The sequence below is a fragment of the Haliaeetus leucocephalus genome, unplaced genomic scaffold, assembly GCF_000737465.1.
Source record: "Haliaeetus leucocephalus isolate CR32 unplaced genomic scaffold, Haliaeetus_leucocephalus-4.0 Scaffold871, whole genome shotgun sequence".
NCBI classification, from domain to species: Eukaryota; Metazoa; Chordata; class Aves; order Accipitriformes; family Accipitridae; genus Haliaeetus; species Haliaeetus leucocephalus.
The window spans coordinates 3,261,868-3,283,040 of NW_010973307.1; the positions used below are offsets into that span (position 1 = coordinate 3,261,868).

At 38.2% G+C, this 21,173-nt stretch overlaps 1 protein-coding gene across 1 annotated transcript in view; it reads right to left on the minus strand.

Moving 5' to 3' along the window:
• Positions 1-1,993, minus strand: part of MSRA (methionine sulfoxide reductase A) — a 145,502-nt gene extending 143,509 nt beyond the window's left edge. The window contains exon 1 of the mRNA XM_010583142.1: positions 1,861-1,993. Within this exon, the coding sequence (XP_010581444.1) occupies positions 1,861-1,993 (133 nt within the window). The remainder of the gene's footprint in view (positions 1-1,860) is intronic.
• Between the last annotated feature and the right edge of the window lie 19,180 nt (positions 1,994-21,173).

The window sequence follows — 21,173 nt, forward strand, 5'->3', positions numbered from 1 at the left end:
TTTCCCATTGCTTTATTCCAGGATTCTTATTATTCAATTATCTTTTTTATTTTTGTTCACTGTTGATGAAATGCAACACATAAAGTAGCTACAAAAAGCTTTCAAAGTATCTCAATCAAACGCAAAGCTTAAAATACTATGGAGCTATTCTGAAATATAAAACCAGCCTATACTGCACAGAATTGCAAGAGATGGTACCTTTTTTTTACTTCCCTGGACACATCATCTTGTCCTGTGTTCACACCTCCCCCTGGCCAACAGCCAGCACTCAGCATCTTGGGAGAAACACTCAACAGTCCATCATAACTACCCTCGGTGTACTGGAACTGTGAGTGCATTGGAAGAGAGAAGTTGTGCTGCACATCCCTATTCTATATAAATAATCTAATTATTTAATACCCATTAAACAGAGTGGACAGTAATTACCAGATAGGTCTTGGACTATACATTCTTATAAAAATTACAGATAGTGCAGGCAAATGATCAAAGTACAGAATACAAAAGTGCAGAAGTATTAGGAAGTAATGGATCATTTGGATAAATAAGACAGGCATCACTGATTCTTCCCTAGATGAAGCTTCTTATTGCTATGTTTGCAGGAGTTCTGGGTATTTATGCATCAGTTAATGCTAAAGCCAAGGTGTCCTTTTTTTTGTTCTAGATATTTTTGAATTTCTATACACTAAACTTTTGCACTTAGGAGCTTTCCCACTGGAAATTCTCCCTAATCTATATGCTTTCTTTAGCATTTATAGGCAATTTCTAATTAGTACAGTATTGTCTATAAAATAGAGGCATTTGGACAATGACCTAATAACTTTCTTTAACTTTTGGTCAGCCCTGAATTGGTCAGGCAGTTGGACTAGATCATTGTTGCAGGTCCCTTCCAACTGAAGTATCCTATTCTATTCTATTCTATTCTATTCCATTCCATTCTATTCCATTCCATTCCATTCCATTCTATACCACCTTCAAACATCTCTTTTCCCATTTTTTACTATTTCCAGAAAGTTTCTGCTTTTTTGGATGCCTTGCAGCACTTCTGCACAGTTGCTAAAGTGTCCATTATTTGTTTGTGCCACTGAACTTTTTACACTCTTTCTATCAAGCCTCTGTGACAGATTGTCAGGGAGAACAGTATATCAACTTCAGCATTTGGCATAAAAAGTGTTAACAAGAAAATAAACCAAAAGAAAACCTCCAAGCTGTTCTCCACCAGCAAGTATAGGAAAGCAAGAATTTGCTTTAACAGCAACATTAGTCAGTTGGCTGCCAGTGGTTCTATGTTTTAGATCACAGAAAGGAACTGTATTGGATTATTAGTACTATAGAAGGATTAGTGTAAGACTGCAATGAAAAATAAATGCAAGGGTTTGGCATGGAAATGATAGGATGCTGTGCATTGAACTGTATAAAAATTTAGCAAATTATTAATAATAGCGCAAATGAGAAATTTAGACTCCTCTATACAACCTCTTGGTTATATGGAAAGAAAAAGAAAGAATGTGTGCTTTCCGATTTTTGTTCATACTCAGATACAGACAAAAGTAAAATCAAAACTCATGCTTTTTCTCAGGAACACATTTGCATAGTTTGAAACAGAATTAACTTCCTGAAGAAATAATTTTTTCTTTTTCCTCAGAATATTTGTACATACATTAACTCATTAATTATTAGGAGATAACAATGGGATGGACACACCATAGATTCCATTACAGTTTAAGATGCAAGGCCAATACCAAGGTTGTCTAAACACCAAATCTTTTTAGTCGCTGCAGTCACTTTTTTTACCCTTCATTGTCACTCATAATCCGACACGATTCTACTCACAACCCTTAAAAAACAAAGAGAAAGACTTACCTGAACAGACCTCTTTGTAGGTAGGATTTGGGGTATACCCTCCTGCGTAACCCACTTGAGTGGAATAGACTCCCTTCTGCCTCCAAAACTTCCTCTCAGCTCCCCAGAAACAGCCCATACCTGAATATTGCATAAAGTACATATTGTTATGTCAAAATCTCCTCAATACTAAATCACTCATTTGCACATTAATTGATACAGTCCATAGTGGAAGTAACATCTATCACCAGCACATGATGGTCAAATATTTCCCAAGATTATGCATAGAGTAACTATACTGAAAAATCCATTCTGCATCAGAGCACAACTCAAATAAAGCTTTATTTATGCTTCTGAACATTAACATACCACAGCGGACAAATCCTATAAGGGTTCAAAGGCCCAAAGAAAGGGAATTCTCATGCCCATTAAAAAAAAAGTTACTTAAAAGGCAATTGCGCTATTTGTACAGCATCATTTTTACTTCAGTTGATTAGCAAGCTGTCAAAACACAATAATTTGTATTAACGGCAAACAGTTATTTAATTTTCTGCTTTCAGGCATATGCAGTCTTTAAAGGTGGCAGTAATAATGGATTAAATTATATGCTATACAGGAGGAAAAATGCTTTAGTTTAACAATTTATGCATGCAGATATTTGATGTTCAGACAAAATTTTGGTAGTCATTCACCCACATGGCCAATTATCAAAAGACATCAGACTGTCAACAGGTGTAAATTAGCAAAACTCTCCTGGCAATAGGAATCAAGCACATTGTATGAAAGCCAGGGGGAAGGAACAAACAAGACTAACATTCACAATTCTCTGATGGCTCACATAGTTAAGAGATGTTAGCTACAATTTGGAGGACTCTCTAAAGCTGAAACATGTCATGCACACTCTAGCATTGTTTAGCTTATCCCTGATTACGGGCAGGGATTATTTTATCTTTCAGTGATAACATACTTCCTTTTATTATTCCCTTACTAAGACATCTGAAATAAAAGGCAGTAAAAAATAAGCTAAATATTAAATACACTTAGAAATCAATGATCCATAATGGATTTTCTATTGATAACACCGCAGATATGACAGGTTAAAAAATTACAGAAATGTTCCTTCAAAGTACAACTAGAAGAACAAAGCAGTCCCTTCTATCAACTATGATGGCTCACAAAGTCATATTCTTTCTCTGAAACTTCAGAGCTTAACTTCAAATTAAAGTTGTAATGCACCAAAAATTACGGAAGTGATGACCCAAATTTCTCCTTCTAATTCAGGTGCTCAAGCAAGCCATATAAATTAGGAGCCTAGCCTGCTCCTGGAGACCACGGAAAGAGGCTGGCATCTCCTGAGGACAATTCAGCCCACAGAAGAGATAAAAAGCTGATCAAATTACAGTCATTCTCCCTTGACTACAGAGATAGCTATGGCTATTAGACTTGGGTACCTCAGCTAAATTAGGTTGGTGGCAAACTGCTGTAGGAACTCTCGTGAAATTCCCTCCCAGTTTTGCAGAAAGAACAATCAAGAATTCTTATTTCAGAAATTTTCCAGGCACTCACACATCACCTATCTAATGGTGATTTAAACTAGGGTGTATTTCTGTACCTGATGTCACTATTTTATCTCAGCTAAGTCTTAGAAGTTCTCCAGTAATTATGCCCCTAGGTCTAGTCAATTGATGTAGGGTGAGAGAGCTTTTACACATCACTCTGCCTATGTTGCACAGTACTAACAGCAGCTGTGGTCCCATCATTGTCCAAATCAAGAGCATAACAGGAGAACGTCAGCAATCCCCGATGCTCAGGCTTCCTTCCCACAGAAGTCAGAGCATGTATAAGGGGGGACAGTGCATGCCCATGTCTCACCCCAACAGTCAGGTCACAGATGAGAGGGAGCCTAGAGCAATGAGCTGGGAAGCGCTCCTTGGTCCATTGTGAAGACAGCCTTTGAACACATAGTTTAGACACAGCCTTTGAGGCTTTAACCAAATAATTGCTTAGAAGTATATTTCTATCCATGTTTCTCATATGTACATGTAAAACTGCATGTGAAGACAGGTATGTCTGCAAGTTCCTTGTAAAAATACCACATGCATCCTGCCAAAATTCCCATCGCAGTACATTTGAGTGATGTGAAGCACGTAGGCAATGCTCATTAACAGTACTTTAACATGGAGGGTACGCAAATTCTTGACTTTTTTACACTGAACAGGCATATGGTAACAAAGTTCAGAAGCAAACACAAGCATACACAGCTTGGGGTAGGAGGGCAAATTTCTGTTAAAATAAAACCCTTGAGCTTCATCATTCCTGTCTGCAGTTCTTTACTCCTCATCCTCAGCCTTAGAGATGTACCTAAACCTTGACTACGCCTTCAAACCGCTTTATCCATGAGGACATTTTGGAGGCATTACAGAATTCGACTGTGATGAAGAATGTATTCAAAAAGTGCATCTGATTTTGCTAAAGTCAACACAGAAAAGAAAACATCATTTTTAAGAATAATGACTGGGACGATAGTTTAATTATGTGAAAGGCCTAATGAATACCAAGTCTATCACAGATTCCAAAAAAAGTTATTTCAATTCCATTGCAAGATAGTGAAAAGTTAGGAACACAGCTTTTCCATGGCTATCCAGTCTGCTCTGACAGACTTTTTTCCTTCCGATAATCCTAATTTACTCTGTCAACAAAAGAAAATTTGTATTTAGATATGCAACCCCAAAAGAAGGAGGCAGGATCCACTTAAATCTCATCTATCTTAAATTTAGATATTTAACTACACACACTGCCCAGTTATTCTGGTTATTTTTTAGGACTGTCTAAACTTGACGGTCTCGGAATTCATTAGGTTATTCTCTACTTCCCATGACAGCATTCACCCAAACATTTTGTCCTGGAAAAAAAAAAAAGGCACCTTTCAGTAGCTTTCTGGGGGTTGCATTTAGGCAGAGAGCAGAACAGGACTTCAGAACTCACATAGAAGTGGGCAGAATTAGGTTGTATTAGATTGCTTCCAAGGGTGCTTTTAATTTGTTTCCTGTGTTGTTTGTTAGATCCCAAGTCTGTATCTGTATGCGAAGCACAGAAAACAAACTTCAGCCCAACACTAATACTTCAGTGCTGTGCATCCTTAATATTATAAGGGAAGTTTTGAGTTCCAGCTGCCTAAAACGATAACTCCGTTTGCTGCAGGTGACACCGAGACCCTTGCAGAAAGGACTCTGTAGCCAATTTATCAAACTAATGTTGGCTGGACAAGCATGTTGAGGGGTGGTGAATGAGCTGTTTCTTCTATGCCAAGGAATAGTACAGACTCAAAATTTTTCCCACAACATACTCCTAGGCCTACACCTGAGTGCAAATGAGTAACCCAAAATTAAGGACACAATCCAAATTCAGGTTTGAGTTCAGATATAGGCCCAGCTTCAAATACAAAGTAGAAATGCTCATTCTTTTCCTATTTATGTCAAGAATTTTAATGCTCAGTAAATCCCTAACTGCACTGTCTGAAATTACTGATCATCAGGGTAGTGGTCACGGACCCTCCTTGATCAATAACTATTATTTAGGATTCTCTCACTGATAGACCTCTCTGACCTGTTGATTTGACCTAGTGACCTACATCCTTATCATGGTTTCTTTCACTTTTTCTTCTTCCAGTTTATGTCTGAATTCATTCTGCCCTCCTTCCTCTGAGAGACAGACATTTTATTCTCTTGGTGAACTATTCTCATCATTTCTCAAGTACGCTGGCACCTTGCACAAACAATAAATCCTCACATCCACGAGAACAGATAAAATTGAAATCTTTGTCATAATAAAACAACCTGCTAGTAAAGGGACATAATTTACAACAATGAAATAATAAATTGCTTTCCACAGTATTAATACATTCAGCAGTTGATGTTTGTTATTCTGCTAAAGTGGTGCCACGGTCTACAGAGAAATTGTCACAAGGACAGAAATATTAACAATAAAACCTCATATAATATTCCAGTGTTAAGACACATCAGCTCATGGAATTCCTGTTCTTCAGACCACTGGCTGCCTTAAGCCATGTTTAACATGAACAACAATTACTGAAATAGGGAAATAATCTCAGTTCAAGACTTCATGCTCTTGTAGTACAAAAAAGTTTACTGCCCCTAATTATTACTACTCTAGTAAGAAAACTAACTAACTAAATAAATAAATAAAATAAGTAAATTAAATAAGTAAATAAAACTCAGAGGAAAAAACAGTAAAAACCAGAGAAAAAAAAACATAAAAGCAAAATAAGCCACCCGTATTATAATTTGAAACTAGAAAAAAGAATGTGATTTTAAACTATTCATGAAATAATTTGCATAATCCCCAGTACTGGTGAAGTGAGTGCAGCTTTAGAATTAGACAGCTTCCAGAGGCATTCCTAAGAGAAAGGAAAAAAAAAAGGAAATACTGGGAAACATACCCATGTTCCCAGAAAAAGTATTATTTGAACATAATGGGTATTGCAGAACAGTGTTTAAGCATTGAAGATATTTGTCACTTTTTAATTCCTAATTTGTAAAACAAAAACTATTCTTTTAGTGATGGGTTTTGACTGACTCTTAATTGGAATTTCAAAAGGTATTTAAAGATTTTTTGCTTTTGAACATCAAAACCAAACAGATTCAAATGGCAATCTTTAAAGGTTCATTCATCCCTATAAACAATATTAATCATACAATTTGGGAATAAATGCTAGTACCCCCATTCCTTTCTAGCACCCACATCCATTTTCTCAAACTATTCTCTTTATATATCCATACACATATATATCTTCTGAACAACTCTTTTTGTACACAGCCTTACGCCCAGCCCAGGAACATGTGTTTCCATAGGCAACCCAGATCATTTGCATATTTGTAAAAAATAGTTAGTGTAAACTGAAGTATTTTTCTAAAATAAGGAAAGCAAAGTGTTACTCTGATAAGAGAGATAAGCATCCCATTGTTAAAGGTAATCTGTAATAATTTTGAAATATTCACAGAGATAAACTGAGCAGAATTGAACCCCAGGTGTTTACTTTCTAGTGGGATGAATAGCTTTAAAGATTACGTTAACCATATTGACTAGGTCTCCACTGACTGCAACAGGAGCTCATACATTCAGGAATTAATTTATTTGCCTAAATGGAGACATTCAGGGTCATTTGAGATGCCTTAGGATATCCAAGACATCTATCTACACAAGTCTGACATAAATTACACAGGACTCAGGTGAGACACGTGCCTTTCTTGAAAGGCATCCTGAGGCCAGGGAAAATGCTCCTGGACATCTCAAATGTAACTGTTTGCATATTTTAAGGCAAGAGAAACAAGCCCATACCCCATACACAGACATTACAAAAACCTGAAAGTCTCTGAACCTGTAGTTTAATCAAGTCCCCCAAAATACAGTGATTTGTGTCTGAAAGTTGCCTATTTCTCTTCCACAACTACAAAAAGAGCCTAGCATGACTAGCTCAGTTGTAGAAGTCTATGCTGCAGCATAAGCTAGATGAATCCTAAGCAAAATCACTAATTACAAAGTTACCTATCCTTATAATAATGTTGGTAGCTTGTAATATTGTTAGTCTTTATTTTGTGTACTGCATGCAATAGCCACCACACAGAACCAAAAAACAGATTGCAAAACTTGTTTGAAAATTACGCAACGTTCAAGACATGTTCTCCACTCCTACAAGAAACCGTGTGATCCTGCAAAGGTAACCTTTACTCGCCTTCGTTCTGATCCCCTTCTCCAATGTCTGTTCCTATCACATCTTTGAATAATACTTGGTTTCCATGCAGGTTCCCTGATGTAAATTCCTATTTATGATTCCATTATGTAAATCAGCAGAAGCAGTAAATTTGCATCAGACGGTATTCCTGATCCAAACTAAAACCTCACAAGATGCACCCATTCTGTACTAGTTGAAGTCTATTAAGTTCTGAGCTTCAGAGTTGCTAAAGGAGGCTGATGCTTCAGGGACTCTCAGCTTTCCATTTAAAGAAACTCACAGCAGGTGCATTGTTTTTATATACTGGCTGATTTTCATATTTTCTCTAAAACATGTACATATATATGGTATTTTCATTTGTGGAGCATTTTTTTCAATACCTTTGTCCTTTACCTTTGAGGTACATCCTTCTCGCTGGGCATCAGGTGCATACACAACCCGACTTCTGCCTGACTACCCAACGACCTTTCGCTCCTGCCAGCTTTATTTACAAGCATTCTCTTTCCCCTGCCCTCCCAGCAGCCCAACAGGACATCCAGAAGACTCTTTTTGTCATATTCTGCAGAATGAATGCATTATTTCATTGGCATGCCAAGTCTTTTCTGGCCCACCGCCTGCAATCCCTACACCCACACTTCAAGGCACTTTTCCATGCAGCAGATTAAGAAGCTGTTTCAGTGCCAGGCTGATAGCAATGCTTCGCTGCAGAAGATGAACTGCAAAGGATATGGATCCTGCTCGTCCTTCTGTTAACAGGATTTTAGAATGTATGATTCCACTAAGTAGGGGAAAATGTCAGTTTTAAATATATACTCAGAAAAATAAACCATGCTGATATGTTGGGAGAACAAAGCGCAACGTGCCCTGGAAACCTCTTCCCTAACCCCAGATCAGAGTAAGTAGAGGGACAGGATCTATCCAAAGCTCGGGAGCACACTAGACAGAGGAGACTGGCTCTTGTGCCAGCTTATGTTCTGAAACCCTAGAAGCAACGATTCTGCCAGCTGCTCAAATTCTACAGTACCCAGCCAAAAGTAGCTGGGGGCACAGGCTGCTCCTATACATTGAAGCAGTAAAGGACAGCCAACAGTACATCCCACCGGCCTACCTCAATGCATCTTGCTCTAGCCAGCATCTCCCTGGGAGCTGAAGACACAGCTGCCAGTATCCCTGCTTCTCTTGGCCAGTATAGGACTTGGCCCAAATTTTGAATACGATTTACTTAGTTACCTCTATAAAATCTGGAGAAGGAAATGCTCAGCTGCCTTAAACTGAAATGATTTTTTTTCCCAGTTGGAAGGAATAAATTGAACCTCAAGTTATATACCTATATAATAATGCTCATTTCATACATTTCCGCCAAATACTAACTGAGTGTGATTGGCGTTTTTCTCTTTAAAAAATTGTGTCGAGCAGTTGGTACAGCTGATTGATTGAAGTCAGTCCAAGTACTGATATTTCTAAGTACTGAGCCAAAGAGATATTTATGCTGTGTGCTCTGAAACTGTGGGGACCATTGATTTTTAGTTCTTCACAGGTTGAAGTGGGTACCTTGGCTTCACCGTGAAAGGTCAGGATGAGACCTTGGTAGGCACCATCGTGTTTCATCCCTCAAACAGAAGATGGGCAAGCAGGCAACAAGGAAGCTGTGGTGGGACCCAGCAGATCTCCCAGTTGGGACAATCAGGAGATCAGGACGTCCTGGCAATACAGGAGAAAATCCAGCCTCTATCTAGTCTATACACAGTGGTTGTACACCTGGTTACAGCAATTTTTCTTGACTTTATGTAACTCAATAGCATCAGACTTCCAGAAAGTTAAATTTTGTTCTCTGCAGGGAAATATGCCGGTCCCTTTGGCTTCACTCTGATTGTGCACACAAATCCAAAAGTAGAACTGTATCTCACAATCCCATGCAAAGTGAGTGAATTCAGCTTTGTTGAACACGTACATACTCCCTGTGCACTTACACAACAGTTAATAAGGACATGAAAATCTAAAATTATCAAAGCCATGTCCTCACAGGCACCAACATAAAACCACAGCATGAATTACTCCAGAGTCTTTGTTCTGCATTTTTTCAAATTCCTATTGAGTAACTGGAAAGAATTCCAGATTCAGATTGAAATGCAGTATCATCTTTTACATAACTCTGTAAGATGTAGGGCACTTTGGTGAGCCATCTGTATGTATATAGGATTAATGTTATCAATCAGGATTTAAAGTAAAATTGTATTATTGATGTCTTTAGGGGTTTAACATGCAGCAACCACAGAATATTTGAGCAATCACAGAATATTTGAGATCACTGGAAAACAATCAACTAAGAAATGGTTGGGAGGAATATTAAAAAAACTGAAATGGAGAACAAGCTCAGCTGAAAGAAATAAAACTCCTGATGACAGATGGCATTAAGCGGATGATCTTCCTAGATAAGCGTTGGCTCTAATGCTACAACAGGGTTGATAAATATGTTGAACAGCTTGCCTGGGGCAAGTCAAACAAAGCCCTCGGCAAGAAATTTAAAATGCAGTTTGCCTAACAGAGCAACTAAAGAGGAATTTCTTGGCTCACCATTTTGCCAAGATGTGTTCTGTTCACACTGCATGAATTCCCAGAGAAACTGTTGGGTTTGCTTCTTTTTCCATAGGAGAAGCAGAAGCCTCATGTTCATTCAAATTAACAAATGCCCAGGCAATTCATTTATGCCTGTATGGTAGCTGCTGACATTCGAAGTGCGTGTGGGCACATGTTTGTGTGTGTATGTATGTTTGTATAAAATCTGCACAACAGATTAGAATTATTGTAAAAGGAAAAGCAGACTACCATAATAGAAAAGGAATATTTTACTGTCAAGAGAAAAACTGCCATGTTTTCAGCACAAAAAATATGCATAACATGTCATAAGTATAAGTATGACTTTTGAAAAACCCTGTAAGACAACAGCACTCAAACTGGGAAAAGCAATAGAGGGATAGAGAGATAGAATATGATCCTTAAAATGTGTTTGTTCAATCCGTCATAAAAGCATGTTACAAGTTATAAATAATAAAAAATCAACAGGATTTAAATAAATCCAAAGCCAATATCAAGAATGTCAATGAGGCACAAACCACAGTTGCTCTGAACTTCACAGTTATAGTACAAGAGGTTTCAGATATTCCTATTTAAATGCAATTTTGATCTTAACCAGCAGAGAGCAGGGATATACCCAAGTCAGTGTATTAAAATACTTTCAAAGATGGCCTTATTCACTGCATCAGTATTCCTTCCCCACCCAATAAGCAGGAATATTTAAACCAATTTTATCCCGAAGGTCAACAAACTGTTCTCTGGTGAGTCCACATAATAAGAAAATTCCATCATCAAAATCCTCTGTTGGAAAACTTCTTGCCTTCAATTCCCAGAAACTGGAAGATATGGCCCACTCAGAAAATCATTTATGCTGATATGAAAGGTTGTCATCACACACTGGAAGGAGAATATGTAAAAGCAGCAGAGGCCAAACTTTCTGACCTTTAAGAGATGCACCAGAGTGTCCCTGTAGCCATGACACACACCTCCACCGGGCAGAGCTGGGAGGACAACTGTGCAACATAACTTCCACCTGTGAGCTGCACCTGAACCGTTCACAAGTTCTTCTTGGGTCTAAATAATCAGAACTACCACTGTGAATCATTCCTAAAGTGAATAGGAAGAGAATTAGATCTTGCGAGAGGGAAGAAAGCCAACCGCTTCCGCGGCTCTGCCTCCTTCCGTGGTCTCGGGGTACAGGCTGTATTCCTAATCACTGTTCTACATCTATTTGTTCTGCATTAATCACAGTCAGCATTTTCTTAATTAGGAGAGAAAGGTTAGGAGGAGCTGGAAGACATGCAGGGTTCATTAGGCCCAAACATATACATAAAATTCACAGGCTTTACTTCCAGCTCCCAAAAGGACAGTAGCGTGTGGATATGCCACAGGAGGAAGCCTGGCAGCAGACGTTCGGATCTGGGGAACCATGTTTTCTGCCTCCTCTAGAAAGCAAATACTTAAATACTAATTCACATGTATTTAGCTCCTTTCATCCAAAACCATCAAAGCATTTTGCACACAATAATTAAGCCTCACATGAACCATAATTTATGAATTATTACTTTAAGTACTCAGTTGTGAGGTACGAGTGGTCCCAAAGCAAAGCAAAGAATCCCTTTTGGAAAAATACCAAAGGATCCCAACTAACAGGCCTTTGTTTAAAGTATCTCTTTTTCATGCTATGACTATTGGGTGATAGAAACACCACTTGATAAAACTATGTATTTTCTAACTTTTTCCTTCCTGTATTTTGGTAGTTTGTATTCTGCAGTAAAACTTTATCTAGATAAAATGTAGCAACTTTCATCTTACTCATCTTCAGTCAGGGGAACATAGCTGCAATATAGTATTGTGGAAAATAAGACAAAATAAAGAACTGCTTCCAAAAATACAGAAAATATATCGGAACATTATGATTGCTTTAACATGTTGAGCCAGATATACCAACTGGTGATCTTGATATTTGTTAACGTTGAGAATAGAACCAGTCAAGATTAGGCATGGGACAAAAGAAACCAAAAATCTTTAACAAGTAAATAAAGAATTCATCCCCCAAAAAGTTCAATGTCTTACTCTTGAACATTTCCATCTTATAAAAATTAGTTTTGTTCTTTGATTGAGTTTCATTCATGAAATGGAACTAATTCTGTTTACTTGGCATTGAATAAGTAATCGATTCCATTATATTTAGACAGGTGTAGAACTGGGAAAAATGAGATGAGAAGCAGGCTTCGGGAATTCAAGCCTGAAAGCAGACTGTGAAAGATTTTCTTTCTGAGGCTTGTTTCCATCATCTGTGGTATTGCTATTTTCAAAACCACAGCACATAAAAGCCTTCATCACAGATTTGAATTCCATTGTGCTGGGTTCTGGGTACAAATGCAGAACAAAACTGCAACCTCCCCAAAAGTTTAGATTTCTATTTACAGGGCCATTCATATCAGTATATTCCATAAACATGAAGGAGAACTGTCACAAATTGTACAATTCCAATTCAGGAATTGGAAACCAATAAACACATGTTTTCTTTAATGTTTGGGGATTTGGGAATGCAACTGAGTGAATGCTCATGGCTGGGAACAATTGGGTATCATTTTCCATGAACAACTGAATCACATACAAAGCCATATTGCACCAAAAATGGATATGACCTGCAGAAAAGAAGTGCTATTCACAGAGTAAGTACAATCAGTCCTTAAGTGCAACATATTTGGATTAAAATTGCACGCCTTTCATGTCTAATTGATTAAAGAGGAGTCTTAATAAGTACTGTAGGGACCTGATGTTTCTTGGCCACAAAGATGATGACTGAAGTGTCCCAAGGACACAGAGACAAATCTCAGGGTTTATGGTGAAAATTCTGACTCCTTTAACTACTTACGCTCTTTAATTTCTCTTACAAAAACTATTGGATCAATGAAAATATGATGAGTATGAATAAAAGCATCAGAAGATCTTTGCACACCTCTGAAGTGCCCCAAAAAATGGAACCAAATCTTAATCTGAATTAACACAGTAGAATGTCCAAGGATACAGTCAATAAAGAATAAATTATGCCAACTTCTGCACAGATAAATTCAGTCTAGCCACTTTTCTATCTCCTTTGAAGAAGGGAGTAGTTTCTTAATATATTACCTTTCAAAAGTCTGTTAGGGATAAAAAGAACCACTAGTACAATAATATGTGAAAGAGATTGAGATAGAGCTACATGGTCCTATCATCAACCTGATTATTTGCTTCATTGCAAAGCATCACATCTTTAGTTCACTCATTGATTTGAGGCTTTCAAATCATTTTGTGATCTTCCTTTGCTCTAAACATTCCAACACTTCGCAGAGATTCATTTTAGATCATCTTCGGTCATTTGACACACTTTAGGGCTCTGCTACTCAAGTAGAACTTGATGTACACATAAAATAAGAGATGTCATCATGGCTGTGTAATCCATTTGATTCTCTTGAAACAGTATCTTTCATATAAATTCATCTCTGCAATAATAGCAAAGCCTTACCCTTGTCTTGTGAAAATCTCTCTAATCACTCAGCAACCTTAGGGAGCTTGAAATATACAGAAGCAAAACAAAATATATTCTACTATTATAAAAGCAAAGCACCACAAACATTTTGTTACCAGCAAAATAAGAATCACTTTTAGGGCTATGCTGCAGAAAATAATAACTTGTTTACAAAGTTTGTTTACTGCAAGGAATAGAAATCTTGCCTTTTCTTTCCTTTTTTGATACCTATTGCTAAGTTAAATTAACTGCCGTAGACACATTCAGAAAAAGTAAACTAATATTACTTATTTTATTTATAACCTTAGATTTTAGACAACAATAGAAAGCTGTAGGCACCCTGACAATTATTTAAACTTACAATCTATAATTGCTCAGGAGCAAAAAATAATTACATTCAAATAGCAAGCCAATTCAACAAGCAGCCCTTTAGTACTCCTTTCCCCAGCTCCACAGAAACATACCCTTAACCTTTTTCCAATAAAAGCCCAAACTAATAAATGCCTTCTAGCCCAAACTAATAAATGTCTTCTAAGTGTACCTAGAAGATCATTAAAATTAATCTATTTTGAACCACAGCTGTCCTTAATGGAAATATAGAATTTCCAACAGTCATTTTCTCATCTGTTAGTAACCAATAAAATTATGGTATGTTCTCACTCACAAAAGAGAATAACTCTTTCTTACCCACCCCCAAAAAGAGAATTACTCCAGAAAATACTAGAGAAGATTGTTATAGAAAAACTAATTTATATCCAGAGGAACGGACAGAGGCCAAATAGATATGTTGTTAGTCATTTACCATTTATGCAGTAGTTGACGTGCACTCATTCCCAAAAAACATGGTATGTCACTGTTGAAAATAAAGTAACTATAATAAATGCTGAGGCAGAGTGTCTGCACTGCATTGATGGCTCGGCAAAGAAATTGCCATTACACACAGCGAAGTCCGTGGCCTGCTCCCTCTGCAACCCCGTGGTTTTCTTAGACATCCTCTGAACGTCCTGTGCTCTCTTCTCTGGCTGTGGTTGGCAGAATATTGAGCTAGAGGGCATCATGAGGCATACAGCCTCCGGCTGTTTTAAGGGCTGGAGTAGCATGCTCTTGCTTAAATAAATAGCCTCTCTATCCTTGAAGCTGGCTTTTGGGAGAGCCTTGGAATGTGCAATAGACATACGCACTGTCGTTCATTAAAGAAGCACCATGACAGCTGCACAGCAGCCGTCTAAGGCGGAAATTCCCATCTTTACCATGAAGTTGGATGTGGCTGTTGTATAGCAACTCTTTGAACAAGCAAAGATACACTTATTTTTGTATACAGCAGAGTTTTTCTCTTTCTTCACAGGTTTTGAATCAGCAACTACTAATATTTTTAAAAAAGCAACGCAATTTGTATCACTTCTGACTACTGCATTTCCGAGTAATGCAGTAGTCAAAAGTGATACATGACAGACAAGCCTGAGATGCACCAGCGTGAACACTGAAGCAGATAATAAATTAGCTTATACAAACCATGGTCAGAGATCTTTGTACGAATGTATTTTGGATAACTGTAGCTATCCAACCAGGCTTGGATAAGTCGGGTACCGCAGTCACAGAGACAGAGCTGTGCTGCCCCAGGGTGGAAGCAGTACGTGGTCCCTTTATGCCATGCCTTCAGCCCACCCGCTTTCCAAGCGCAGAGACATCTCTCATATCCATGCCAAGCTAGACGTGCATCCAGAAAGAGCTGTTGTCTATTTTACAGCATTCACTGTGCAATCAGTCATTCTGCCTCCTTTGGGGGCTTTAGGGGGTTTTCTGACATACAACTTCAAAGCAGGTTAGGTGCGATTACTAGAATGCATATCAAGTTTGCAAAACTTGCCCAACTTTATTGTCCAGCAGAAAAAGACCTACATGCATCTTTAATTTATTATTTCTCACTACAAATCTCTCAACAGGGACCTAATGACAACTGTGGCTTGCATTTGCATGGTTTTCAACACGATTTTCAACAACAACTCCTGTACTTTCAAATCAGCACACAGGTTCTAGCTATAAGACTCCCCAGAGGTTTAATTAATTAATAATAGAAAAGCAGTCTATGTGATATGATCGGTGATATACACACATGATATATGAGACCTATGACATGCAGTATATGGCAAAATAGGGATCCATCTCACAGTTGACAACAGCAGGCACTCAGGGAAGAGTAAGAAAAGGACAAATACACATGATACCTGCCAGTCCTAGTCGCTGACTTTTGCAGGATTTCCTGAGCCTGCTGTGGTTTGAATAACTCTCAGTGGATCTCTCTTCCAGCTATTTCTCCTGGCCCCATTTCAACCTGAGAAATCTTCTGTATGCAGAAAATCCTTTGGCAAGGAGACCAACAGTTTCTTATTTTATTCCAGCTTTTCTGATTTATTTTGAAACTGGCTCCTATTTGCATCCATTCTTCTGGCCTCTACTTCTTATAAGGGGAGATATTCTGCAAAATCAATTCTCTTTTACAGTCCCCATGCCTATCATTATTCTGTAGACCTCTCATACCCCACTAGCTTCTCTCTTTTTGACATTGAATAGTCCTAGTGTACCCTGTCATTCCTTGGGTAGAAGATGCTCCATACTTCCGACCACCCTTTTTGCCCCCCAAACCTTCTTCAGTTCTGCTACATCTCTTTTGACCTGAGTGGTGCACAAATGCATACAGTATTCACCAAATGGAAAAACCATGGGTTTATACACTGGCACAACGATGACTTCTGTTTTGTTCTCTTTTCCATTCCTATTCCACTTTCCAACCACACGCATCAACAGGGAAAGGCATTGCATACTTAGGAATCAGTTAAAATCCATATATTACCCTCCTCCTAAAACTGTGTATAAGAAAGGAGTTTGGGGGCAAAATATGACTGATGGAGTCATCAGCAAAGTGCCTTCAACTCACAGCAGGCTGCAGCCAGGGACAACACAACTGGTTGAGATCTGAGAGACTCTTAGAGCCTCAGGTTCCAAACAACACAGCCCTTCTGTAAGATCCAGCACCTGCTCCAAAACATTTTGGATCCACACAGTACCTTGAATTCTTGGGAAAATAGTTGTATAGAGTCAATAAGTCTGTTGTTAAAGCAAAAAACTGCCTCAAGGCTACAAACATCTTTGATTTACCCTTGGGTTTGGTCTATAGCATTGTAAAGCGTAAATAATTGTAGTCTGGAACAAACAACTGGAAGGGATCAAGATTAGTTTTAAAATTAGGTAAGTGGCAATATTTTAACTGAAGATATAAAAAATTCAATTATAAGCATATCTTATAAAAATCCAAATTTTGGCCCTGTCACATGCACCAAGGAATTGGTGACCTAATAAAAGTCTGTTGATGTAAGCAAAAAGAAAGGATACAGAAGATATTGGCCAGCAAGAGGAAATCTGTATTAAAAGTCTCCACTTATATGCAGTTTTCTTTGTCTGAAGGTACAGTACTAGAACAAGTAAAATTCAGGAGTATTCATGAATTCTTCACAGATGCTAAATTCTCACACTATAGTCAGCTCCAGTTGGCTGAATATATCTGTACCACAGGTGGTTCATGGCCTGGCTTCATTTATTCATGCAACACTGCTGTTCCCTGTTTTCAGGAAATACCGTGGCATGAGATCTAGGAAATTTAGGAAAAGATAAAGCTCTGAGATGGGAAACATGGTCAACAACGTTGTTCTTCCATTTACCATGCAAACCACATTTCACCTAAGGCATAATTGGTGTTGTGTGCGCATACATTTTCTCAGCTTAGGCTTTTGTTTCAAATCAGTGTCGGTCTTTTAAAAGAGCTGCTTCTATAGCGTAAGACCCAGGGTGGGGGCTGCATGCATTGGGGCATGACATGAGAGCACATCAGGACATTTGAGGGTATAAGGCCTGCCAGGAGAGTATTGCAGGATAGTGTAGAGCAGGATGAACTATCCCCAGAACGACATGCAGGTTTCATCTCAAAGGGAGCCAACTGGTTCCCTCCAGAAGATAGACTGGGAACAAAGTTGTACACATATAGTAAGGACAAAAAAAAAAAGAGAAGAACCCAGGTGTGAATTTCTGTACTAGACTAGAAATAACCACTACAGCCAAACAGCACACTACACAATGGTTTGAAGAGGGACTATGTTAGCTACAAAAAGGCCTTCTACATCTAAAAAACATGTCCAGATCTTTAATGTAGCAGCACAGTAAAATGATCTTGGGTTTATTGGCCTCCAGAAAGCAAAGCAATTGATAATCTCTTTGTCTGCCACAGGGATAAACACCATCACACTTGATGAGTCTGAGTATAACCATTTTGATGCTTAAACCCCTACATTTGTCCTCTCTTGGCTTGTCAGGCACATTCCACTGAATAACACTCCCATCCTGCTGTGCAGTTGGACTGTATATTATTGTCAAGGTTTGTCTGGAGCCTTGGGTCATATTGAGCTAGTACAAATTAAGAGACAAAAGACGGTGCTAATAGCATAGAAGAGAGTGATACAGATGACAACAACATTCAGCCACATCAGACTTTCCATCCCAGAAGAATGAGTCAATAAAAGCTGAATGACCATTAGCCTGAGTCTGCAGCAAGGCTCCATGTCATACCTTTGGATACACAGAAAGATTCCTTGCCCTTTCTGCAACTATGCATCTTTAGATAGTGTACCTAATTACAAATACATTTCAGCATTTCACTCAAGTTATATCCTTTTGACTTGAATGCGTGACTGCTGCTACATAATTCATAACATGATTCTCAATAATTTTCAGTCAAGGTTCAAGCAGAAATGTGTCACACTAGGATTATATTATTTATGAGCATAATGTTGGATTTAAGCCAATGACACACCAATAAATTTTATCTCAAAGCCTGACATATTGCATGCTGTTTTCCCTGGCTCACAAACAAATAACTACGGCTGTTTCAAAATTACTTACAGTTCAACTCAAATCAGATTTTTATTGTGATTAGTTCTTATCTTATTTGAAAAACTGATCATATTATTTCTTTCTTGTAGCTGCTGAAGTGCACTTTTTCCTTCATTTCTAAAGTGTGTCCTGCACAGACAGCAAAGTCAGGTGGTATTCTAGAAGAAAAATCTGGAACAAAATGCTGTCTGACCCTCTTAAAGGGTGGAGTTTTCACTCTCTTCTAAAGACAAAAGACTTGTGTGTGTCGCCCAGAAAAAGCAGAGAGCCTGTACCTGCCAGCATAGACTGCCACTGAAAATAATCTAATAATGTGGGCATTACCCTAAATACAAGGGTAAATAATGTACCTGGCATATACTGGGATGTAAGGGATTCTGTGAGCAATAGTCTAGAAGCAATTCTTCCCAGCTAACCACAGGCACTTGAAATAGAGACCTCTAGGGTGTGCTTCAGCATGCAGACTTGAACAACTACATTTAGATCTCTACAAATAGGTGTTCACGTGGGACAAAAGGTATCCAAGCTCCCATGATGGTCAGTGAGGATCGAGGGTTCAGTACCGATGCATAACTAAAGGCATCTGGTGTCACCAGAGATGCCTTATGCAGCAATTCTGCATAGGACTGGCATAAGAGTGGCACATATGACAAAAGGTAGACCTGTGTTCTTGAAAGCTGGACGCCAAGGACAATTTCACATACATATTACACTTACATTTATCTGCACATGGAATCCCTAAACAAAGGTATCTAATATCATTTGGGACGTCCTGCATAAACCTACCAGGCTTTCATCTCCTAGTTCAGAAGAGTATGGCTCTCCTGTGAGACATGTATCATCCCTGCCAGCCCCCTGTGGATGTCTCAAATGCCCTAGAACACCTTAGATGGCAGAAAACATTTGCAACGTATTTATGCAAACGAATCAATTCCCCCTAGTCTAAGCTAGTTGTTTAGACAGCGTTTGACAGTACAAGGCACCTACAGAGGGTGAATTATTCCTTTCTGAGACAGCCGTTATGAACTGACCTCCAAATGTGTTTTCTCTGACTAGGGAGAAGTTCTTGACAACCACTTTACATTACATACCTGAAATCTATTGAGATTAATTCCAGCCCGATGAGTTGAAAGCACCAATGAGATCAATATAAAGATTCCAGTTGACTCCCCCAAGCTTCAGGAACTTTTCTGAGCAAGTATTTTAAAAGTAGATGAAGGTTTTTGTACTTTCCATTTTAAGCCAGATATCTAATGATATATTTTTTGAGATCACCTGTAACTTCATCAGGTGAGAAAACCTCCTCAAAATCAGGAAAACCACTCTAAATTATCCCAGATGGAATAACCCAATAATAAGTAATCCATATTTTTTAATATAGGATCCTATTTTCTTGGTCTCACATCCCCAGTTCTAATATTGTCAGTCTGTGACAGCAGTCTTGTAAAGATAAATCCATTAGGAGCTGTAAGATGCACTGACAATACTTTGTGAATGTCACAGTATGTCTAAAATTATCAAAACAACACAATTTTATCCCTCCAAAAACCTCCTTATTTATTTTTTCTCTGCTGTTGTAACTACTGACAATTAGCACCACATTTTTTGTGGCTGAATAGAATAAATCACCACCGTTCTGTATGTTTTATGCTATGTCACCATGCTCTGTGCTTTATTAACAGGAATCAAAGGATAAATGCTGATGGTAAATGTGTATGTGTGTATATCCCAGCACATAAACACACACACACATATATCTCCTGCAAAGCAGCATAAATCTGACGAGGGCAGCCTCTAGTCATTAACAGGATAATTTACTTCTATTTCAAACTTAAACCAACTCAGAATGATGCCAAGCATATGTTCATCCTAGTCACTGATATATCCCTATTTATCATTGGCAAGAAATTACTTCTCTGCAAGGCTTTTGCATTGCTAAAGTAATCTAGGTGCTCTTGCTGGCTTTTTGCATAAAAAATAAAAGGTATGTTAAAGACAATTCCTGCCATTGGAGATCACTGAGCCTTATCCCAGAACACATGAAAATTAACTATGTCTCTGCTACTCATTTCAGTGGGCACGTCCCCAAAACATAATTAAATGTCTGTTTTAAGGTGAATGATGTTGACTTAAAAGCTGCGATCTGATTTACTTTTAAAAACCTCTGGATCTTCACTAATGTGCAATACACACTCTAAGTGGAAATCCACACAAAGCTAAATTCTTCATTACCTCAAGAAAGCTAAATTAACATAACCAAGTCCCTGACGGAGAAGGACAGATATTGTGTTTGAAGGCCACATTACTTTTGTTTTCAGAAGCAAAAAGAAAAAGAGATGTGGATCCTTTGAAATAAAAGAATGTTATGAAGGGTTGTGCTGATCAAGGACAGCTTTCACTTTGCATTAGGGATATTTTATTGTCCCTTATTAGTGTTTATAAATGTCAGGAAATGTCCTTGGGAAAGACCAAGCAGACGGTAGCATTCTGTATTTATCTGGGTCTGTCTTGCATAGTGCTCTGCAATCGCCCATTTACACTACCACAAAG